The sequence below is a fragment of the Canis lupus genome, chromosome 17 (assembly GCF_003254725.2).
Source record: "Canis lupus dingo isolate Sandy chromosome 17, ASM325472v2, whole genome shotgun sequence".
NCBI classification, from domain to species: Eukaryota; Metazoa; Chordata; class Mammalia; order Carnivora; family Canidae; genus Canis; species Canis lupus.
Window position 1 is genome coordinate 50,704,739 of NC_064259.1, and position 24,491 is coordinate 50,729,229.

The window sequence follows — 24,491 nt, forward strand, 5'->3', positions numbered from 1 at the left end:
GACATCAGCCGTTGTGATGGTAATGGAGGGGCCTCTCTGCCAGGGGGGGCTCCCCTTCACCAGCCGGCCCACATCAACTCCCAGAGAGGATCGAAGCTCCTATTCCCTCAGGGTGGGGGCAGGATGTGGGCCAGCACCGGACCCAAGACAACAGGCCCCCTCCCGATCTGAACCCGCTGCTCAGTGTTATCTTCCAAGCCCAAGCTATGACCTTCCTCTCTCCAGAGCTCCAGAAAAGGAATGGAATCTGAACATTGAGACGCTTTTCTGGCCTAAACAATCCTTTCATTCTCTAGGCTCAATGATGGGTCTATTTCCTCCTGTAAATGGGTCTCGTAATCTTCAACTTTTACCTTTGCTTCTAAGGGTAATTAATTGGATCTCCCTCTTGTTCTCCCTACACACTCCCCTCTCTGTTACAAGGCTCAGGTTCACCCGAGTGGATGGCTTTTCTTTCTTTCTATTCCACGGAGTGCTCATTTTTAAAGCTGATGGAGTAAGGCCTTGCCCTCTCCAGTGAACCTCTTCTCCAGAGAAGCCTGCTGGGGAAACACCACTTCCGCAGGCCTAGGAAAGCTGCTCTGCCCCGCCGAGGGCTTTTCAGATAGTGAGGCCTGAGCCGCCATTTCACTTTTTCTTCCCAGGTAGGTTTCCAAGGTTTTAGGGAAGGAGTTTTCGGGGTGTCATTCTCAGGGGCAAAGTGAAAGGTTAACTGATGATCTGGACCCTGGGGACCCAAGGAGGCAAAGATGGGCACGGGAGAAGGAAGACCAAAGCATCAGAGAGTTTCCTTTTTCCCCACAGGCCGAGAAATAAAGGGTAAGGCCTGAGGCGCAGGGCAGCACAGGGCATCAGGGGAGGAGTGAGACTAGATCCCTCGTTGTCATTGTCGTCGGGGCAGCAGGAGGAGAGAGGCTGCTCTGGGGAGGCAGGTCATGGAGGCAGTAAGCTGAGCTCCAGAGACACTGACGATTTCTAGTAACTGCCGTCTTGTCTGGCATTTCGGCTCTTTGAAGTCAGGGATGACCTTCTACACTTGTGTGCATCCTTGGCAGCACTTTACCCCGCCAATGGCATCTGGGCAGTCGTGACCAAAGGAGTCACTCTTGGAGCGGGGACAGTTGCTACCAAGGGAGGGGGCCTGGGCAGTCGTGACCAAAGGAGTCACTCTTGGAGCGGAGACAGTTGCTACCAAGGGAGGGGGCCTGGAAAGGAGCACTAGCACTCCCTGCTAGGAGGACTATCTTTTAGCTGACAGGATTTAGGAAGGGTATTGAGAATAAAAAGCGAACTAACTTTTAGTCAGTTTTGTTGTGGTTTGAACGCTGTCTACAAGCATGTATGAGCCCATTCCTGGTACACTGTGGAGTAGGGAACAGGTGGGAAACAGAGTGAGTCAGGTGAGAGACCAAAACAGCCCTGTAATCCCTGACAGGCCATGCATCCCGGCAGGGGTGGGGTTGGGGGTGAAGGCAGGTGTGCGAGGATATGTGGATGTGGGCATCTAAAAGAATTCAGACCTCCCCGTCATGGAGCCCTGATCCCACTGCCCACATAGAACCGCTGGAAATTCCCACTTACTGGAATATGTATATACTTTTTCACATGCAAAAAACACACAACCATAGTATATTATATTACAGGTTTCTTTCCCACTTAATATGTTTTGGACATCTTTCATGGCAATATAATAGGATTTCTTCCTTTATAAAGCCTTTGAATATTTCCATTGCATTGATGTCTCTGGAGTTTATTTAATTCTGAACTGGTGAATATCTGGGATGTTCCTGGCGTTTCACTATTGTGAATAGTATTGCAAGACGTTTGTGTACACCCTTGCCTTCTTGCATAGTTATTTCTGTAGTATGAAGTTTCAGCAGTGACACTGGTTGGTTAAAGATCAAAAGTATTATAAACGTTAAGAGAAGCTGTATATTACTCTTTTGAAAATCACCAATTTACACTGTCTTCAATAGGATGTGAGTCTGTTCCTCTATATATCCTCAGCCCTAAGTAACATCAATATTTTTCATCCTTGCCAATCTTATAAGTAAAGAATGATTTCCCTTTGTTTGATGTAAATTAATTGACAGGGAGCTTAAGCATCCATGTGTATTAGTCATTAGCATTTCCACCTATATGAAGCAGCTATCCATATAGTCTGCCTTTTCAAACAAAAAAAAAAAAGGTTATTTTCCTTTTTGTGTTTATTTGCAGTTCTTTGCATTTTAGGGATTTAAATTATTTGTCATTTGCATGTGCAGATATTTTCCTCAGTTTGTCTTTTGAGTTTGTTCATGGTCCATATCATTTAGAACTCCTTATTCTGCGAGTAACATAAAACCTAACTCAGAAAAGGAGATTTGTTGGCTGAAAGTCCAAAGGTAGTTCAGAGTTGGTCTGATTTGATGACTAACTGTCAGGGCCTTGTTTCTTTCCCTTCTGTTCCCCCTGCCTTTTATAGAGGCAAAGCTATCCTAAAGCTCAGTTCCCTGCTGGTGGCTGACGGGCTGTCATTCTTCCACCGCCACACTACAATGTGCGGAAACTGACTTTCAAAGGCCCTCTGAGAGAGTAAGGCCCCTTCTGACCCGTAGCCTCCAATATTTAGAGGCTTAAATTGGATTATGTGCCGTTCTTTTTGACAAGGACCATGCCGTGGGGTTACTGCTGAGACACGAGTTACTTGAACTCATCACTGTGGCAAGGCCAATGGAACCACTCTGGTAGGATAAAACAATCAGTTCTGGGACTCTGGAGTAAAGAGGTGTTACTATTCACTCCCAAACAAACCGCATGGCAGCTACACACTGGGGCAATGGTGGAAGGATATTGAAGAGATGAGCCACAATACTCACTACCTGGCATTTCTTGCCACATGAAAGGTTTTTCATTTTTGAAAAACGTCAGTTTTCAAATGTCAGTTTATCAGGCTTTTCCTTTATGACGTGTAGATTTCATGTCAGACTGTCTTTTCACCAAAATTATACAAATATCGACCCATGTTTTCTTCTGATAGTTCTTTTGTGTGTGTGTGTGTGTGTGTGTGTGTGTGTGTATTGTAAGGAGCTGTGATGTCCTTCAACAGATGAATGGATAAAAATCTGAGAGTTCATTTTTAACACATTAATTATTTTATCAATTTGAAGTCTACTTTGAGGTCAAGAATGGGTCAGGGATCCAGCTTTTTCTTTTTCCCCAAAGGCTAACCAATTCTCCCAGAACATCACAGATTAATTTGTAAATATCAGTGTAAATATATTTATCATATGTTAGATTTCCATTTATCTTTGGGCCTATTTCTGGACTTTATTTACTGTTCCATGATCATTCTATTTCTGAACCATTACCATATTGTTTTAACTACCAAATCTTTTTAATCAGTTTTAATATCTACTAATCCCTTCTACATCATGCTTTTCTCTTTCAGATTGTTCCTGAATATTTGGATATTTATTCTTCCATGGTAATTTTATACATGCTTTTTTCAAGTTTCAAAAGTTTTATTGTGATTTGGATTGGCACTGCATTGAATGTATAAGATAACTTGCAGATAAATAGCATCTTTATAACATAGTCTGCCTGTAAACATTGATGAAAAATATCTGTCCATTTACTTATCACATTTATATTCCTCTAACAGTTTTAACATTTTCTTCATTTGGATTCCTCACATTTCTTACTTCGTACAACCATGGATGTTTAACGTTTTCATTACTATTGTGAGTGAGATCTCTCCTTCCATATTCTATATTTTCTGTTTTGTTTTACTTACAGAATATGCAAACATCTATCAGATAGCAAAGTCCTGCAGTCCCATATTAACAGATGCTGATGAGGGGTTGAAGAAACAGTGGTAGGAAGATATATTAATACAGCTACTTTCAAAAGCAGTTTTGTGCTGCAGATTCAAATCCCTTATCTGCAATTCAGAAATAAAACCAAAACAAAACAAAACAAAAACCCTGATAACTGGAAGTTCTTTCTTAACATATGTGGTGGCAAAACCTGACTCTATGTGAGATTATTTATGGTCTTTATTCCATTTTTTTGTGTGTGGATATTTTCACTTTTCACCACAGAAAAAGAAATATATTTGATTATGGAATACTTTACCCAAGCCCTGCTAGAATATGATGTATGGCACAGCACTGTACTGCCTTTCTAAAATCCAAATCGTTCTTACTCTGAAACACATTTGGCCCACAAAGTTTTGAACAAGGTATTGTGAGCCTGTGTCCCATAAAGTTAAAGAGGTGCATACCCTCACACTCAGTGATCCCACTTCTGAGAACATTCCCAAGAGAAATCTATCCACAAGGAGACATGTATAAGACAGGTCTTATTCCATTCCAGTATTATTTATAATGATGAAGATTAGAAATCACCTAAATCTCCACCAATGGGAGAATAGATGGTGAGATATTCATCTAAGAGAGACTGTATAGCAGTTAAAATGAACTACATGGGTCAATATGAACAAATCTTTCAAAACTTGTTGAATAAAAAAGCAAGTTGAAGAATGATGACAGCATGATATGATTTTAAGTGTGAAAACATTCATGAGAAAAACACTGAATTCAGTATAGTAGTCATCTCTGCAGGGTGAGGGGAAAAATGAGGTCCCCCTGGATACACAGCAGGCTTTTTGCTTTATTCATTAGTCTAATTTCTTTTTTTAAAATCCGAAATGAATACAGCAAGATGTTGAAATGTTTTTACAAATACATAGATTTGTATTCTACATAATGTTCTCAATCGGAAGAATTCTGGAGAGTTAAATATGAGCATTATAGGAAATTATAGAGCAGCTATGCCTCAGAGACCCAGGCTTCTTGTCTTTCTGTTCTGTTGTACTTAGCATGCTTAGCATTTCATGGGCACAGGACAGTTGCCTAACCTCCAAGCATCATCACATCCACCTTCCAGGCGGGAGGAAAGGAGAAGGAGGACAAGGAAAAGTCCAAGAGATAAAGGCCTGTGCAGGCCAACTCTCTTCCTTCCTTAGGAGACCATGATTTTCTGTCTTCGGGTTTATAGATTTGTTTCCCTAAAACCATGTAAAATATTCTCAAAATTATTAAATTTAAATTACTATTTTAAATGATCTCTTTATATTACCTCCTCTTACATCTTATTGGCCAGAACTGAACCCCATGGCCACGCCCAAAACCAATCACAGCCAAAGGGAGGGAAGTTACCTCTGGTTTAGACCACTTATGGCTCATTGGCTGTAAACTACAGGAGAACAGAGTATTTTGTTCACAGCTTTATCCTCGGTATCTGGAAGACTTTCTACCACATAATATATGCCCATTAATTGTATTGAGTGAACCGACTATGTATATGAATGAAAAGATAAATGGAGCTGGGACCCGGGCAAGAGATCAAGAGATCGGCACCACTATTTGAGCCAATCTGAGTCCTGTCAACCGGGAACCAGGGGGAAATGAATGCTGTCAAGAGGTCGGATCTATATCCTTGACCTGTTTATTTAGATGCCCATTCTAGGAGGCAAAGCTTACTAGTGCAAACTATGCATTTGTTACATATGAACAAATATTTTCTCCTAGTCTTGCACTTTATGGAGAAGCTGCAAAGAGATACAGAGTTCTCATATACCCCTCACCCAGTTTCCTCTCTTGTTAACATATTACTATATACATTTGTGAAAATTTTATAAACCATAACCCAGACTTCAGTGGGATTTCACCAGCTTTTCTGTTCCAGGATTCAATCTAGGATACCACAATGTTTATTTGCTCTAGCTCTTTTGGTCTGTGACAGTTTCTCTATCTTTCCTTATTTCTTTATGACCTTAACAGTTTTGAGGATGCTGGTTTAGACATTTTGTAGAATGTCCTTCAATTGGCATTCATCTGATGTTTTGCTCTTAAGTAGATGGGGGTTATGGGTTTTTTGAAAGAATACAATAGAGGTGATACGTCGGAAGTTACACAACATCACTAGTGGTATGAACCTTGAACACTTGGGTATAACAGTGTCCTTCATGCTTCTCCACCATAAAGCGACTATTTATCCCTTTCCATATTCTAGTTGTTTAGAAACAAGTCACTGACAGCAGTACACCACTAAGATGGCAGCAGGGAGGGGAGGGGCTTAAGCTTTGCCTCCTAGAATGGGCATCTAGATAAACCATTGGGAACTCATAGGAAAGTTTTGGCTCTTCATCTTAATTAATTTATTTAAATCACTTATTTATCTCAGTATGGACATTCACACATGTTTTTGCATCTATTTTAGACTACTTTCTTCTCTTTGTAATCTTGTATTGTAATAGAACTCACACAACATAAAATTCAGCATTTCAAAACATACAATTCAATGGATTTCTCTATACTCATCGTGCAACTGTCTGCATCAAATCTCAGAACACTTCCATCACCCCAAAAGAAACTTTCTACTTACTAGCAATCACTCCCAATTCCCTCCTTCCCTCATCCCCCAAATCCACTTTTTATCCTGTAGATATTAATTTCTATTAATTTCTCTATCCTGTACATTTCATATAAATGGAACCATATAATATGTGACTTTCAGCATCTGGCTGCATTCACTTAGCATAACATTTTCAAAGTTTATCCATGTATATACAATGTCCTTTATTGCTTTTATGACTGAATAATATTCCATTGCATGAACATACCACACTTCATTTATCCATTTAGGTTTGATGGACCTTTGTGTGGTTTCTACTTCTTTAACTATTATGAGTAATGCTTCCATGAACATTGGTGGATACTTTTTTTTTTTTTTGGAACAAATGTTTTAATTCTCTTGGATACATACCTAGAAGTGGGATTGTTGGGTAATATGGTAACTCTGCATTTAACTTTTTGAGAAATTGCCAAACTGTTTTCCAAAGAGGCTTTAGCATTTTATGTTCCCTCTAGCAATGTATAAGCGTTCATCATGGCCTGCCAATACTTGCCATTTTCTGGGTTTTGGCTTTTTTATTTTTCTATAATTGCCATCCCAGTGGCTATGAAGTGATATCTCACTGTAGTCTTGATGTGCATTTCTTTAAAAAAAATTTTTTTTTATTTATTTTAGAGAGAGAGCGTGAACACAAGTGGGGAGGGAGGCAGAAGAGGAGGGGGAAGGAGAGAATCTCAAGCAGATTTTGCACTGTACACAGAGCCCCATAAGGGGCTGGATCTCGGGAACCTGAGATCATGACCTGAGCTGAAACCAAGGGTGGGATGCTTCACTGACTGAGCTACCAAGGTGCCCCTTGATATGCCTTTCCATAATGACTAATGATATTGAGAATCTTTCTGTGTGGATCTTGGCCACTTTATATCATCTTTGGAGAAGTGTCTATTCAAGTCCTTTGCTCTTTTTTTTTTTTTTTAAATGGGTTGTCTTTTTTATTGTTAAGTTGTAAGAGTTCTTTATAGTCTGGATACTAGGCCCCTATCAGAAATATGATTTGCAAATATTTTCTCCCATTCTATGAATCTTAACTTTTTGACAGTGCCTTTTCATGGACAAAGTTTCTAAATTTTGATGAAGTCTCAATTTATCTTTTGTTGTTGTTGCTTGTGGTTTGGTGTGATCTAAGAAATTACTGCTTAATACAAAAGCACAAATATGTATACCTTCATTTCCTTTTAAAGTTTTATAGTTTAAATTCTTACATTTAGGTCTTTTATCCATCTTGAGTTGATTTTTGCATGTGGTATAAGTTAGAGGTCCAAATTCATTCTTTTATGTGTGGAGGTCCCATTATTCCAGCATTATTTGTTGAAAGACTATTATTTTTTTCCCCATTGAATTCTGCTCTCAGGTCTCTATGTTTATCCTCTGGACTTCTGCATTTATTTTATACTTCAGATTATAGCCCAACCCATGTTATTTGTTTCTTTGCTCAAATTTGGCCATTGGAAAGTTCTTTCAAGTTGGCTCCTGTCTACCTTTGAAAAACTTCCACCCTTTTGTTTATTTTAACATTTCTTAGATTTATGGAACTATAAGATGCTTCAGGTTTATCTTGTGCTTTTCCTGTTACAGTCCTAGAATTACCCAATTCTTCAAGGAGCTTTAGCGCTCCTTTTACAGTAGAATGATATTTAGAAACCAAGATCTGGGTGCTTGGTGTGCTCATTGCTACTGGGGTGCTGTTTATGGGCTCTTAGCAGACAGAGATAGATACTTTATTATATACACTAACTCACATATACCTGCATATCTCTATTTATTTCTGTATTCATGTATCTGTGTGTGCATGTATGCATGTGTGTGTGTGTGTGTGTGTGGTATATATTATATATATACATATAAATGAGTTTACATAGATGTTTCAAACTCCAATCCAGTACCACAGGGATAATTCTAACCTTTCCTTCTCTCCAGTGATGAGAACCCGCTCCCGCTGTCTACCAGCCATTTACTTATTTATTCAAACCCACTCTACAGTTTCAGAATTGCTAACCTATAACTTCACATTCACCTATTTTGGTCATAAAGAATCTTGAAATTTAATGTAATTTAATTGTCAGTCTTTTCTTTTAAGTATCTGAGTTATGTACCTTGGTTAGAAAGGCTTTCCTAGCCTCCAGATTATAAAAATATTTTTGTTTTATATTTAGATTTTCAATCTATCTGGATTTTATTTTGGGGTTATATAAGATGCAACTCTAAACTTTTTTTTTCTCTCAAATGGCTATTGGAAGATCCTAAATGCCTATTATTAGTCAATCCTTTCCTCACTGATTTTCAATGCATGGGTCTATTTCTAGACTCAATATCCTACTTGCCTATTTCTCTATTTCAGTGTCAATAGGAGACTACTTTAATTTTTGATACCTTAAAATATATTCTGATATCTAGTATGAAAAGTCTCCCATCATTGATCTTTTTCTGAAATATCTTGGCTATTCTTGTATGTTTATTCTCACAGATGAGCGATAGAATTAATTTGTGAAATTTCATTTAAAAATCCCATGGGGATTTTGATTGTGATTATATTGAATTTATTCAATTTTGGAGAAACTGACATCCCAACATGGTAAGTCTCTATTTAGGTCTTCTTTTACGTCTTTCATAAAGTTTTATGTTTTCTTTCCACAAGTCTTGCATTATTCATGAATTCACATTATTCACATAAATATTCACATTATTCATTATGTATTTTAAATCGTATTTTTAATTTATTAATTCTAACATAAGAAAGCTATTGATTATATGTTTATCATGTATCTGAACAAGTTACAACATGCTTTTATTAAATAGGTTTTTTTGTTGATTCTCGGAGAGATTGTATTATAGGCAGTCCTAACAGCTGTAATCATGACAATGTCCTATTCCTTTCTAAATAAAAGAGCTATTTTATTGGTAGGGGGATGAACTAGACAAATCACTAAGCAAACCTAATCAAGGAAAACCAGTGTAAGAAAATACAAATACTTTCCTGTTTCCTGGACGAAATTAGGATCAGAAAATGGAAATAGCAGAGAGTTGAGGACATTTTTTGAAGTAATTTTTAAAAATAACTAAAATATAAGTAAATTTTGTGGAAAGAAATCCACAAACCTAAGGATGGCTGATGCTTCCAGAAAAATACATATTGCCAAAATTGTATATTCCACTGCATGAATATTTCTTTTCCAGAAAGGGAGAGAGAGCTCTAAAAGATCAATAATCTTGAAAGAAATCAGAAATTTGTTCAAGAGCGATCTCTTTTATTTATATTCATACTTCTTTTGGAGTTACTATTGCTCATTTACTTTTTTATTCAAGCATAGTTAACATACAGTGCTATATTAGTTTCAGATGTGCAGTACAGTGATTCAGTGCTTCCATGCATTTCTCCATGCTCTTCACCACGAGCGTACCCTTAATCTCCTTCATCTATTTTACTCATCTCCTCCCCCCACCAACTCCCTTCTGTCAACCACCAGTTAATTCTCTGTATTGGTCTGTTTTTTGTCTTTTTCCTTTGTTTGTTCATTTGTTGTGTTTATATTCATACTTCTGATTTTTCCTTGCATTTGTGACTTTTTTAAAAATTTAATTAAGACAACCACACAGGGTTGAACAATAGAGATCATGGCTAGAATTTATTCCTTGTTTTAATTGAAGTGCTTCTAATGTTCAGTTGTGAATTATAAGGTTAAAGTTTTCTTCTATTCCTTGCATATTGCAAGCTTTTATAAGAAATTTGTGTTGAATTTTATTAAACGCTTTTTTTTCCCAACACAAAGTGAAGGGATCAGTCTTTTTTCTTTACCTATTAATGTAGCAGACCCTGTTGTTGAAATATTTTTTGGCTCATTTATGAGTTCAACCCCACTTGGTTATGATTGGGTTGATTATTTTGATGAACTTCTGAATTTTATTTGGTAGCATTTGATTAGCATTTTCATATAAATATTCATAAGTAAGACTTGTCTGTACAAATAGTGTTTTTGTGCTGCTTTCAACAGGTTTTGTTTTGGCATGCAGAAGGAATTTTTTTGAGAAATCTTATCTTTATTCTCTGAAGTGCTGTATCAAGGGTTATCTGTTCCTTGATATAGCTTGTAAAATTACCTTCATCTGGGGCAGAAGGAGGTACCTAGGGTGCTGCTCATTGATAGTTTGTGACTCCTGTAAGCCATCAGGTAAGTGTAGATGAGTGAGAAACAGGGTGGGAAGTAAGGGTAAGAAAGGGTGAGAAAATAGGCTATAGCAGCAGATTTAATTGTATAGATTATCTCTAAACAAACTCTTACCCCATCTGAAGATTCCTCTAATCTGAGGATAGTGGAAATGAGTATGGGGATGAGGGGTGGATTCAAGAATCAAAATGCATGGTAAATCAATTGACCTTTGCTTAATTAAACAGCCAGAGAGGTGGGAGAGGTAAACTAATGTTCCCTTAATTTACTGGAAAAACTGACAGGGCTGCCAGAAACAGGGTTGCCAGGTGCCAGGGAAATGTTGGTTTGAGAGAAGGTGAGGAAATCTGTTTTAGACACTTGGAGAGGATATCTTTTAGAAATCTGGTGAGGGAAAGAAATTGCGCACAGAATGCCATCAAATGGTAAATGTAACCTCACAACTGACCTATCTCCAAACTATAGATCAGTAAGCAGAGAAAGTTCTCCAAAGTTTCTTGATTCTAACAGTCATGCTCTTTAATCCCATCCTTTCTGAGGTGTCAGCCTAGAATTCATTGGCATCGAGGGAAAGTCCTTCCAGGCTAAGAGAGAGATTGGCGTGGCTCTGGGCAGAAGGGAAGAAACATTTAGAAATGACCAGAATGAAGTTGCTTGAGATGGAAACGAGCTGAGTCCTGGAATATATGAGAGGATTCATGTAGAAAAACACTTATTGAGAACATAGACACAGGGGGCTCTGAAGAGGAAGAATGCAATCTCTGTACTTGCTATCATTTTAATACATTGAAAGGACGGAGCATAAAATCAATACCAGCACAGTGCAGTGTGAGCCTGGAGGTAAAGCAAGGGGATCCATGGGATCCCTGGGTGGCGCAGCGGTTTGGCGCCTGCCTTTGGCCCAGGGCGCGATCCTGGAGACCCGGGATCGAATCCCACATCAGGCTCCCGGTGCATGGAGCCTGCTTCTCCCTCTGCCTATGTCTCTGCCTCTCTCTCTTTCTCTCTTTGTGACTATCATAAATAAATAAAAATTTAAAAAAAAAAAAAGCAAGGGGATCCAGAGGAGGGCCGGGGCAAAGATAGCAGGAGTGAAGCCTGCCCTGGCTGAACTTCCCCAGAACTGAAGCATCCGATAGTCTGATTCCTGCCCGTGAGGCCCAAGGAAAGGGCCCCGGAACCTAAAAGCTTGGGCCTGCTCTTGCCGCCACAGAAGAGGCTGGCGGAGTGGAGGGAGCCCTGGGTCTCAGGCTGGGAGAAAGGCTGAAGTCAGAGAGCCAGGCTAGGCCCCATCCTGAGGGCAACTGGGAGCTGCTGACAGCTTTCACAAGCAGGGAGGAATGTTTTGTTGTAAAGGTTCTCTTCTGATGACCTGTAGGATAAGGAAAGACTGGAGACAGTGTCGTGTTCCGGAGACTAAAGTCACAGGAGAAACTTCACGGTACGGTTATAGATCACAAATAACGTGGGGGAGGTGTCTGGAGTGGGCGCCGTCTGGGGCCAGTGCAGCACCGCGTAGTGGACCACCTGCTTTCTTCACAGGAGCAGTCCTGGGCTTTGCTCATCTCGGCACATCTCCTGGGGAATGTGGATGCTTTGAGCCACACAGAGGCCAGCGATGAGGCTCTTCTCTCCTAATGCCATTGTCTCCTCCAACCCCGCTTACCCTGGCTCAGAAAGCAGGGGACTCAGGTGCTATCTCCAGCTCTTCCCTCTGGTTCCAGAAGTGACCTTGGACAGGTCACATCTTCTCTCTGGGCTTCACTTCCCCTCTCTTCTCTTTCCAGCTTGGGCTTTCTTTGGCTTCATATTATCCCCCCAGCAAAATCCCCCAACAGGGAAATCTGACCCCCTCCTGAAATCCGCCCCCCCCTCCCAGGTGTCTCCAAAGTCCTGACATTGTCCTTCATCTTCCAGCTCACTGCCCCACCCTGGTGAGGAAGAGCAACAAATTGGTATCGTAATGGCCCTGCTGATTGCATTATGGGTGTCTAATGCAATATGCCCTCATGAGGACCATCCATCAGAGCAGAGCCCCTCCCCAAGTCCCTGCCACCTCAGTCACATTAGCCAGGCAGCCCATTCATCACTACCACACACCTCCATGGAGACTGGCCGAGACTGATGAGGGGCCAAATCAGATTTATGGGGAGGAATCGTGGAAAAAATCAGCCCCATCCATCTCCCAGACACTGAGGATGGAGCCCTGTGTCCCCACTCCCTCCAAGGCTCCTTAGGGAAACGGGGTGCTAATGGAGAAGCCAACCAAGTTGCTTTTGTTCTCCTGAAGGCCCATACCCGAGCCTCTGGGTTGTCTAGCACGCACGTCCCTACAACTAGCTTCTCTAGGAGTTCATAATTTTTGGAGCAAAGCCCCTGCCAGACTGGGACACAAGGCTCAGAGTCAGCCACAACTTCTGAGAACCCAGGGAATTCATTTAGCCTGATCCCTGGGTTGGGCCAGCTGCTGTGAGTAGAGGATGGGGAAGGACAGACACCATGCCCAGTTCAGCCATGAGACCAGTCCGAGGGCAACCTGCTCAGGAGAGGTGGTTTCACCCAGACCTTCTATCTGGATGGGACCTGGCCCAGGGCTCATTTTAGCTCTGCCGGCCAGACTGGGCAATTCTCCTTCTGCATCTGGAATATACTTGGAGAGGACTGAGAATAAGAGGACATGAGAAGGGGAAGCAGTAGCATTCAGGTCCCAGGGGTTGGGAAAACTGAAATCTGTAAGAAAATAATACAAAAATATGAATTGCGAGGGCCACTCTCAGGGTTTCAGAAGGAGCCTAGAAAGGTGAGACCCCAAAACCTCAGCTCCCTCAGCTTCTCCTCAAATCTGCCCCTGCTAGGAGCCTGTCATTTCAAGTGTCTACATAAATCACCCCCCTCTTTTTTTTCTAAAGCCTCACAACTGCCAAGTGTCCAGTAAGGCAAGAACTTATTCTCCCCATTTTTATAGGAAAATTGAGCCTCAGAGAGAAATGGTCAAGACTCTCCAGCTGTTGATGGCAGAACTGACCCCTGGCTTGTGCTCATTCCGCCGCCCCTTGGCCTGAGTTGGGTTGGCTGGTCATAAGGTGGGCAGAGAGAGGCCCCTGGCCCAAATGTCTCCTTTCCAGACAGCTCTCTAACTGTGGACTGAGTGTCCCTCTCTCTACTATTGCTCTGTACTGAGTACTGCAGCTGCTTTGTGGGGGCTGAGAGGGAGCACTCAGTCACAGGAGAAGGAGGGTGCAAGTTCTTGTAACAGAGCCCTGAGGGATCAGTGATGGCTTCTCTGAGCCCAGGGCTGCCCCTGCCCTACAGCAGCTCATCCTGCTTTCCCCAAACTGACCATGGCCCTGTCTGAGAGGAGCCCTGGTGGAGAAACATCAGCAGTTGGGCAGAGCTGGAAACCTTTATCTGGGGCCTAGGAAAAGGGCCACGCAGGGTCTTTTTACATGAGTGTGGCCCTCCCTGAGAAGCTTGCCTCACCCCTACTCCCATCCTCACCCCCAGCAGGCCATCTTCTTGTGAGGTGTCCCTCACACAGCAGGCCAAGCCAGTCACTCCTCATCTGGGTCCTAAGGTGCAGAGAACAGTGGCCGGTCCTCCTCCTGCTGGGCCTGAAGCTGCAAGGCCATGGAGTTCAGTGTTCCCACCTCCTGCCCCAGCTTGTGGAGAATGGGGAGGGGGATGAGCATGTGTAGTGTGAGAAAAGAATGCATGGATGTGAGTGCAATAGGAGCATCTGTGAGAATCAGAATGTGCGCACACCCCCAGCAGAGGAAGAAGCATTGGATTCTTGCCCTGCTCATTTGCTCTCCACGTGACAGTTGTGCCCGGTCTTTTCCCCACAGTTGCCACTTGCCCCCCATGGCAATGCCTTGTCTCCCCTTGGAGGGCATGCTGAGCCCAGAGGTTTGGAGCTGGTGCTTTAATAACTAGCATTACTGCATAGAGACCTTACCTAAGCACCCTCATCCTCCTCTCCTTCCCTCACCTGTCTCTTGCCCTTCTCTCCTGCCTTCCCCCTGACCCGGCCACCCATGTTTGCTCCTCTGGCACATGAGCTCTCCTACAGTGGGTCAGAAGAGAGCATGGGAAGTGGCTGCATCTCTCTCTATTATTTGTCTGCTTTTCTTCTCATATTTTCCCCCTACCCACACCCATTTGTTTTTTTTGTTGTTGTTGTTTTTTGTTTTTTTTTTTGTGAACACCTAATAGTGTGGTACTTCTGAGCTCACCAGGTCCTCCTACTCCCCACTCCTTCAGAGATCCCCTTTCTGTCTCTGTCCTGAGTGCACAGAGGAAGACAGTGGAGTCAGGTTGTGTTCTCTAGGAAGCCACGGTCTGGTAGAGGACATAGTGCAAGGGGAGAGCTCTACTTGGTGCAAGACTGGCGGCCTGGACAGAGTCCTAGCCTGGGGACAGATGAGACCCTGCCCACTTAGGAGGGGCCCCTAAAATGTTCATGTCACCATGTCATGTGCTGAAATACCTCAGTGAAGTAGATAGCTTTATAAACAATTATAAGATACTGAAAAGTGCTGCTAAAAAGGCAGCTGGATAAAGAATCTTACTAATGGGGGTCCACAGATCAGGAAGTTCTGTGTACATGCATGTGCATGTGTACGTGAGTGTGTCTGTGTGGCCCTCAGTTAAGTAGGGCTGAAATTGCTAAGCAGAGTTCCTTGATAACTCTGATTTTAAGTGCTGAAGGGAAACAAACAAATAGGGTAATCGGTCTCAAGTAAAGTTAACTAGGATGTGTGTTATGAGCAAAGAAAAGAGGTCCTTCTTTCCGGGACTCCTGCTCCTCTGCTTGTACCTGGTACTCCCTGGGACTCTCTCCTGGGCTGGCTTCTCTGTACAGGCTTCTCTATTCCCACATCTTCCCCTAGTACCTGAATGCAGATGATGTTCAAATCTCTTTTCAGTCCAGATCTCTCTTTTGTGCTCCAGATTTCCATATCCTACAGCCCACCACGCAGCTCCATTTGAATATCCCTCAACCACCTGGAATCTTCCAGGGGAAAACCAAACTCATCTTGTCTCTCAAGCTTCACCCTTCTTCTGAGTTTCTTAGCCTAGTAGATAAGACCACCATGCACCTGAAATCCTAACCACCCCCTTCCTCCTCCCTCCACCCCTAGTCAGTTGCCATATCCATCCACTTTCTGATTAGAACTCTAAATACTTCTAAAATTTTCCCACATTTCTCTATCCTCACTACTACCAGTTGGTTTAGTTCTTAGTATGCTGGATAATAGCTCAGACTAATCCAGATTCCCTGAGTTTAACTCTCAAAATGCGGCAGAGTTTACTTGGGCAACTTTTTGAACCACTTGGTACCTCAGATTCCTTCTCTGTAAAGTGGGGATAATAGTATCCACTTTGTGGGATCACTGTGAGGATTAAATGAAATAATACATGTGAAGCACTGGGCACTCAGGAAATATAACTGCTAGCTATTATTATTGTGCTATCATTATCACTATTGTTATAACTGCTGCTATTACCTGAGTTATCCCCAGTCTCCTGATAGGTCTCCGTGCCCCAGCTCTCGTTCCCTACTAACCCACTCGCCACACTGGAGGAGCTCTGAGGCTCACACAGGGCAAGAATAGTGCTCTGCTAATAAATGGCAGAGCAGATTTGAGGCCTAGGTCTAAAGGACTCCAGAATCCTTGTTTGTAGCTACCAAGCTACCCCGCCTAATTGCGAGTGCAGAGAATGAATGGGTTTGGAAAGCAGGACAGTGAGGAAGGAATGAAACCAGTAAAGGGAAGGGGCACCTGGGTGGCTCCCTCAGTTGAGCATCTGCCTTCAGCTCAGGCCATGTTGCTAGGTCCCGTGACTGAGCCCCACGTCAGGTTCCCTGCTCAGTGGGGAGCCTGCTTCTCCCTCTTCCCCTGCTTCTTCCCTCTGCTTGTGCTCTTTCTCTCAAGGAAATAAACAAATCGTAAAAAGAAAAAGAAACCAGTGGAGGGAAAACTAAGACAGGCAGAGGCACCCCAGATTTTCCATACAGAAGGCATTTCTGGGTGGCCATCTAGTCGCAGGGAGTGAGACCAGGGGCTGGTACTGAAACTTGATTGGAAGAGGAAGCATAGAGTTTTGGTGGTGATATTGATGGGCAGGGCGGGCTAAAAGGCCTCCCACGGACCTCCTGGTACCTCCAGAGTGGCCAGGCCCAGGCATGGAGATCAAGTGAAAGCATGGAGGGACCATGCTCCTCAGAGTTCAGGTGCAGGACAGGGCCTTGGCCATCAGAACAGTCAGACCCGGGCGACTCTTGGCTTTGCCCACCTTATCAGTTTCCAGGGAAGAAACTAAGGGAACTGGTTAGCGTGGAGCTGGTGTAAGTGTGAGAAGAGAGGTGGGGGTTGCTTAGGAAGCGGACACAAGGCCTCCCAGCTCTGCCTCTCCATCTCCTTCTGGGAGAGAGCAGAAGCCGTGGCTCATGCTAGAGGACATGCTTTGGGGTTGGGGATATGTGCCAGTGAGGTTCTCAGGTTAGCTGTCTCTCTGAGCGATGTGGGCAAGGCTGCTGGTAGGTCAGTGGCCTGCCTGCTGGCTGACTTCTGAACAAAAGCCAGCTGGGAATGGGAAGGCAGGGTAGGGGGAGTGGGCTGGTTTCAGAGCAGGTCTCCAAGCTCTGGATGAGGCCGTATTTTCCTCTCAGGCTTGCTCTTGTGCATCTCAGGCTGGCGACTTGGGTGGCTACCCACCCTTCTGCCCCCAAATTGTGAAAAGGAGCAGTCCAATGCCCCAGACCACCGACATGGCCTCCCCATCTAGCAGTCCTCAGAGTTCAGGTGCAGGACAGGGCTTTGTCCAGGAAAAGCCTGCCCAGTTCCTCTCTCAGACAGGCTCCTGAGGAGAAGCTGGGGTGGGGGTGAGGGGTGGGGGGGGTGGGCACTGAGGTCAACAAGCGACCTCTCTGAGAAGGCCTCCCCCCGCTGGCCCGCTGGCCCAGAGGGCTGGGAAAAGAGCCCTGGCGGGAGGAAGCTGTGCTCCAGCTTGTCTGACTCAGCCCATGTGAAAATGAATAGTGTTCCTTTTAAAAATCAACAATCTTGCAATTTCTGGGATCCGTGGGATTTTTGCAGCTTAGGTAGCGGGTGGGGGAGGCAGTTTTGAACACCAAACCACATGAAGGCAAATTCACTTAGAGCCACCCAACCACATCCCCTGCCTTTCATAGCCGTGTTCTACCTTCCACAAAAGCTCTGAGTTCTCTGTCATGCTTTCTTTTCTCTTCCTGGATCCCAATTGTCAAGGTTTCAAGAAAATGCACTTCAGTCCTTTGTCACCGAGTGTAATTTGATAAACTGAGCAGAAACACACTGCTCTCCCCATCCTTTCAAAAACTGTTACCGCCAGAGAAAGAGGCTGAGGGAAAGAGATCTGAGGTCTTTGAATGGACGTTTAGCACGAGCACACGCGCACGCACACTCACACACACACACAGAGTCTTGTGCACATACCAGGACATAGAGTTGCCTGGGATGGGAGGAAGTGGAATCTCAGAGTCCTGTGCGTGGGGGTCTGGCCCTGGGGTCCCGGGCGGAAGCCCTCCCAGCTTCCAGCGACTCCCCTAGTTGCAGGCCTGGTTGCAGCCGCCCAGTGGGCGGTGCCAGGGCAGGTTTCAGGCTATAAAGGGCTCTTGGCTCCCCGGGCCGAGGGAACGCCATCGCTGCGGCAGTGTCCCTGCCAGCCACAGCCAGCTTGGGGCACTGCCGGTGTCCCACCGCCACCGGGCAGGCTACTCTTTTCCAGGCAGTGCCGATTTGGACACAGCTGTCAGCTGCGTTCCTCGTACCTACCCGTTCTCTCCATCGGCAAGTCCCTTTTTGAGTTGCTTTCGTCTGGGTTGGGTGTGGGGTGGAAGGAAAAGGAGTGGGTATGGGGGCTTTGACAGGGGAGGGTGGGGGAGATTTCCATTTCTTTGTCAAATTCCTTCTGGGTAAGTCTCTGAACCTGAGCTTTCTGAGATGAGGTTGGGGGGTGAGGTTCGTTTCTTATTCAGGCAAAGGAGAAAGCAGCAAACTTCTTTCCTAAGCGCCCCCCCACCCCTTCCCAGGGCGGCAAGAGGGTGGGTGAGGGGCTCTTTTGCAGCCAGTGGTCTCTGGGAGGTCGGGAGTGAGGAGCCAGGCTATGCCTGCATCTGACCCTGGCAGGTAGAGACACTCGGACAGGCATCGCTATCTGTCAAATAAACCTAAATTTTTTTAAAAAATTAAAAATCTAGACAGCCAATGATGACAGGATACCGGGGGCGGGGTGGGGCGGGGGGTGGGTTGCAGGAGCAGGTCACACTAAGGGACAAGGAAGAAGATGAGAAATAAATACCTGGAATCGGGAATCAGCCCGGCTCCATGGCATCACAAAGAGCAGGAGGGCGCCTCACAAGAGGTGGGTGGACTGGGTGGGACCCTGGCAGGCGGTGGTTTTGGAGGGGTCTGTGAATGTCCTAAACAGCCTCAGAGCCTCTGACACTGGAAGGAAGGGGGATGGAGGAGGATACAGTTCCTGGGGTTCTAGAAAGGCAGCATTCATGTCGCTGTAGCGATTTTCAAGCAGAGCCCGGTTGACTCCCCACCCCTACCCAGCCAGGACAGGAGGGTCCCCCTTCCTCTCCAAATAGCCAGGGCACAGTCAGGGAGCGTCCTCTACACTGTCCTTGAGGATCGGGCGCCGGAGGTGCACTGCCGGCCTTGCCGTGGCTATTCTGGAAGGAGGGCATAGAGTGGGAGAAGGTAGACAAGCAGGCCTCTGAGATGAATATCTAGGGCCACGAGTTTGGATCTAGGGCCAAAGTGGCACCACTCGAGTAGCAGTTTCTCCTGCAGTTTTGGAGAAGCAGTGGAGGGACAGATCTGAGCGGGAGCTGGTGTCCTGGGGTGAGACCTCTCCTACACAGCTCCTCAGAAGCAAATAGAATCTTGCTTCCCCACTGGTCTTGGGGTTTTTCAGGAAAGGGGCCTTGCCAGTGGCAAGCATGTACTGAGAGGTTTTCAGATGAAATGAGGACCAGCCTGAGGCCTGTGGAGGGTGAAGGGGTGCAGGGAGCTGATTTCCCAGGACTTCTGGATGCCAGCAAGGCAGGATGGGGCGAAGAGCAGATAGAACTTCCTGAAGTGAAATTCTGAGCTCTACCCCTGCGCCCAGACTATCCCAGTCCAGGCGGGAAACCTGGAAGGCCTTGCATAAACTCTGTCCAGCCCTGAATACCAGCTCTGCTTCCTGTCCACCAGCTCCTGGTCTCTGCTCTCTGCTCACTGTTATCCTCTGGCTCTGTTTGGAAGAAGCAGAGGTAGTTTCAGTGAAAAGAAAGTAAGTGTACATTTTTAAAAATCTGAGCCAAAACTATGCAAAATTGAGTGTGAAATTGACAACTCTGTCGTCAGTGTTAATGGTCGGAATGGACGTTAAACAAAGGGGCAGCTGCCATGGGGGACAGGATCTCAAGTCTCACAGGGCTGTGTGCTTGCTTGGAGGAAGAGACAGTAGGGCAGTACGGTGAGGATGGGGAAGGGGACTCTGGGCCTCAGTTTTCTCAACAATACAAAAAAGTAATGTGCCTAATACCTAAGAAGAGCATTATCTCATGGGCTGTGTGGAAATGAGACAAAATAGTGCTGCAGAAGAGACGTGTGGGCTCTACGCGCTGCACACATATAAGGAATTTGAAAGGTGCAACGCCTCCAGATTCCTCTGGGCATAGAACATCCGGGACATTCCTGGGGAGCTCTTGATGAGGAGCGGGCTTTGAGGGAGACTTGCCCCTGTGGATGGGTGTTTTCAGAGCCCAGGAAGAGGATGCAGACAGAGGTTGTATCTTGCCCATCGCGTGCATATTCCAGGAGTGCCTGCAGCCTGTCCCCCATATTCTCTCTGCCCCTTCTGCCAAGCGCTGCAAAGTCTATCCATGCAGAAGTCCATTTGAACCAGCATCCCCACGACTGATCCCCAGTGTGTTCTGACTGATTTCGAGGTGTCCAGAGGCCTACAGGGATATGAAACACAAGCTGTAAGCCAAGGTTTCAGAGCACTGCAGGCAGTAGCTGGAGCCCTGGCTGTGCCCTGGGCCTCAGGAAAAAGGATTGTAGACTTGTAGACGGGGTGGGGGTGGGGGTGGGGGTGGGGGGGGTGAGTGTGCAGGATTTCCTGGGATACTAGCTGCAGCAGCCTGGAGGGAGACGGATGCTTACAGGGGAACAGGTGATCATTCTCAGGCCAGGATGAGAAAAATATTCCGATCCATAGCCCACTCTTGCTCCCTGAGCCTCATGGGTTGAGCCGTGACCCCCTTTGGGGCAGTGCATGAGGGGGCAGCCACATTCCTTTGGCCAAAGGAGAGGTTGGGTGGTGTTCCAGAGGACTGGGGTTCAGTCTGGGGTCAGGGGCAGGGTCAATCTGTGACCAGGATTAAGGGTCAATCTGGAAATTAGGCTCCGGGGTTTGTTTTAGGTCAGGGTGACAGGTCAGACTGAGGTCTGGGGCCAGGGTCAGAAGTCCATCTGAGGTGGATGAAGGAATGTCCTCTGATGGAATCCGACTGGTGACGATAGTCGCTGACCCTTCTCTGTCCTGGCCCCTCCTAGCTAGCCTGCTCCACACACCCGGCATTTGTACTTTTTCCAGCGTCTCTGGCACATCTTAGAAAACTCTACCACCATGGCTTTTCTTCTCTTTTGTCCTAAGTGCTTTTTGGGATTTGAGCAAAGAGATGGTTCCAATTAGGAAATCCAGAAACTATTGTTGTGGGGCTGTGCTGTTCCTGTGGACATTCCCCAGGACCCCATTTTGGTGGCTGAGCAAGAAGGACTCAGAATGACTTCCCTGTGCCCCCTCCAAATTCCCACTCTGCCACTAGAGAGGAGGAGGGGAGGGAAGTGCACAAAAGCCATCTCCAGGAGCATGGACAGGGAAGGGGAAACACAATGACTTCTGGGGCTATGATCCCGCAGAAGAGACACTCTTGTGGACTTTTGATGTTGGTGGCTGGGAGGTGGGCGCTGTGTGAATTTGTTGATGACGCTTCTCAGAGTGCATATGCCTTCCTACGTATATGTGTGTGCTCACTATCTGCCTGTGCAGATAGACAGTACCTCGATAAGGCTGTGTGCCCATCGTTTCACAGATGTATGTATGTGCATCCTTTCAGAGATGGGTGATCCTATGGGTGGGCTCCCCAAGGGCATCTTGCCCATTTCACCACCGTGGGGCCAGTGCTATGTCTGGGGGTCAGGCTAGACTCTTAGGGCTCTTCAAAATAGTGGGGACTCAACGATCCCGCCCCAGCCCCATTTTCACCCAGCTTCAATCCCACATAGGGAGCAAGGTGATGCTGGCCTCACCACTCCTGGGTCCCCAGTGCAGTCGACTGTCCTGTGAAACCTCCTCATTGTGATGGTGTGTTCTAGCTTTGTATTTCTGAGGCCACAGTAGTCCTGACAGGAACTTTGTGAATATCTCAGCCCCAAGCTACCCGGGGCGGGGGGGGGGGGCGGGGGGGAATCCGAGGGCACTGGGGAGGGAAGGCAGCCCTCTGGGAGCCGACTGGCAGGCCCTATGGGGCTGATTGCCCAGTGCCAAGGAAGATTGAGGGCGGGAGGAACGCGAATCGCTCCCCCCCGATCTGTAGCACTGCAACTGTCCACCAGGTGGGGTTCCAAGGCAGAGAGTGAGAGTCCAGACGCCAGAGCTCTGGAAGCAGGAGACCAGCTTTCAGATCTCTGTGGCCACTTCAACCTCCGAAGCGCGCACACAGGGAGGGACAGCACATATGCTCACACCTTAGACGCTCACACGCACTCTCTTCTGGTGAACTCCAAAATAGAAGGATATTGGGTGCAGGGGAGGTGTTAAAAGGGGAGTCTAGTTTCGTTTACACGCACACCACTTTAGACTGAAGGTGGGATATCGAGTCTTCTGCTCTGGGAGTGCGAGAGAGCGAACGGCAGAGACAAGGGGGCTGGGGGAGAAAAGGACCTGCGGGAGAGGGCGAGCCAGGCTCTAGCTAGACGATGCCGCGCTTGGCGCGGGGAGCTCCATGTATCGCAGCCACGCGGGAGGAGAGGCCAGATGACAGACGGATGCACCGATGCACAGACACACATATGGCTCCAGAGAGAACACATAAACCCGCAGACACACCACCCCGCTCCGCAGATGTCGGGCCGACCCGAGGACACACGCGCGCGCACGCAGGTGCGGCCCCGGGCCACACGCACACCTCGCACAGGCGCGCGCGCTGGGCCCTCTGTGGCCGCCCCGAGAAGGTGGCCGCGCTCGCCCAGCGTGTTTATTTACCCATTTGTATCAATGAACGTTTGTGCCGGACTCCTCCCGCCTCCGGGTGCCCGGGCTGCGGCATTTGTCCTCGGCGCGGGACACTCACCGAGGCCGGCCCCGGGGTTCCTCCGACGCTGCGGGGGGCGGAGGGGGACTGCAAAGTTAGGGGGGTCCCCGAGAGGAAGGGCTGCAGCGAGAGCGGCCCTGGGCGCGGACGGGGAGAGGGAAACCTCGGAGTCTTGGAGGATGAGAGACATCTGCAGGGGATGGGGGCAGTGGTGGCGGAGAGACCTCGGCGTCCGAGGTTTGGGGATGCCCGGATCCGGGATGAGGGACCCTGGCCAGGGGGAACTGGGAGGGGCAAATGGGAGGGTGGAGGGGTCGCGGGAGATAGGAGCCGGCGGGGTTCCGCGGGGTTGGAGCCAGGGACCCCAAGCACAGTCCAGGGGCTTTCGGAGGACCTCAATCGAGGGGCAGTCCGGCGGGGACCTCGGCCGCTGGGGCGACGGCCCACTCGGGACTGCCCCGGGCGGGAGGAGGGGGCCGGGGGCCGGGAGGGAGGAAAAGAGGAGGGAAGTAGCCTAGCAGCCAAGCGGGCACTGTGCGAGAGCGCACCGTGTGTGTGTGTGTGTGTGTGTGTGTGTGTGTGTGTGTGTCTCCTCTCGTCCGTCTGTAGGTGCCGGGCTCAGCGAGACGCCGGCGAGAAGGAAGAGGAGGCGAGAGGTGAACTGAGTTTGATCCTGCGGCTGCTACAAGTGGGTCCCGGGCGGGCTGCGGGCGGCGGGCGGCGGGCGGCGGGCGGCGGGGCGGGGCGGGGCGGGAGGCCGGCGGGCGCTCACACGCTCCGGCCGCCGGCCTCTCACCACGCCTCCGGCTTTGTAAGCACGGGGGGGGGGGGGGGCGGTGGTGGGGAGCTGGGGGGGGCTGGATGGGGGTGGGGGGGGGGGCGGGCTGGCGGAGCGCCCACGGCGCAGCCTCCCGCCTCTATATAAACACACGCATCGCCTCGCTTTGGACTCAAATTCACATTGAGAGAAGCTTTTAAAACCACCAGCCCTGAAACCCTGCCTCCTGCTTTCCCCCCTCTTTCATTCCTTTCGCCTTCCTTTCTTTTTTTCCCCCTTTCTTCCCCCAGCAGCAACTCCAGAGCCGACAGACTGCGTCCCGGGACGGATTGCCTTTTCTTAATTGATACAATAGCCCAGCTCCGGTTTTCACCTCCTCCCCGACCCCACCCCGCCTCACCCCGCCCGCCGCCGCCGCCGCCGCCGCCGCCGCCGCTTCCCCAGCGCCCGCTTCCCCAGCGCCGCTCTGCCGCCGGCCGCGTCCCGTCCCGACTGCGGTCCACCCGCTCCGCACCCGCGCTCCGGCCGCCGCGCCCGCCGCGTCGCCTCGCCCGCCGCGCCCGGCTCGGGGGTGCAGCGGCGGCTCTGCGGCTCGGGCGCGCCGCCCGGGGCAGCCCGGGGACGCTGGGCTCGGGCCCCGCCGCTCGCCTCGGCCAGGGGGGAGCCTTTCCCCCTCGCCCCCAAAGTTTCTGGGTTCGTTGGAATTTTTGCATTCAGATTTTTTTTTTTTCCC

The 24,491-nt window shown here is 47.4% G+C and overlaps 1 protein-coding gene and 1 long non-coding RNA gene across 5 annotated transcripts in view; both read left to right on the plus strand.

The window, feature by feature from the left end:
* Positions 1 to 35: 35 nt before the first annotated feature.
* Positions 36 to 3,975, plus strand: LOC112664202 (uncharacterized). Its single transcript, XR_003139572.3, has 3 exons — positions 36 to 644; positions 3,431 to 3,466; positions 3,778 to 3,975. It is a non-coding gene; the product is annotated as an uncharacterized LOC112664202 (long non-coding RNA).
* Positions 3,976 to 13,689: 9,714 nt separating this feature from the next.
* Positions 13,690 to 24,491, plus strand: part of LOC112664200 (cytochrome P450 26B1) — a 30,396-nt gene continuing 19,594 nt past the window's right edge. Inside the window, exons 1-2 of one of the 4 annotated variants that reach the window (XM_035700640.2) lie at positions 22,631 to 23,217; positions 23,590 to 23,668. In XM_035700640.2, coding sequence (XP_035556533.2) covers positions 22,646 to 23,217; positions 23,590 to 23,668 — 651 coding nt within the window. In that variant the 5' untranslated portion in view covers positions 22,631 to 22,645. Of the gene's footprint in view, positions 13,706 to 22,630; positions 23,218 to 23,589; positions 23,669 to 24,435; positions 24,452 to 24,491 lie in introns of those variants that run through there. The other 3 variants (XM_049095669.1, XM_025453538.3, XM_049095670.1) reach the window with 3 other exon arrangements.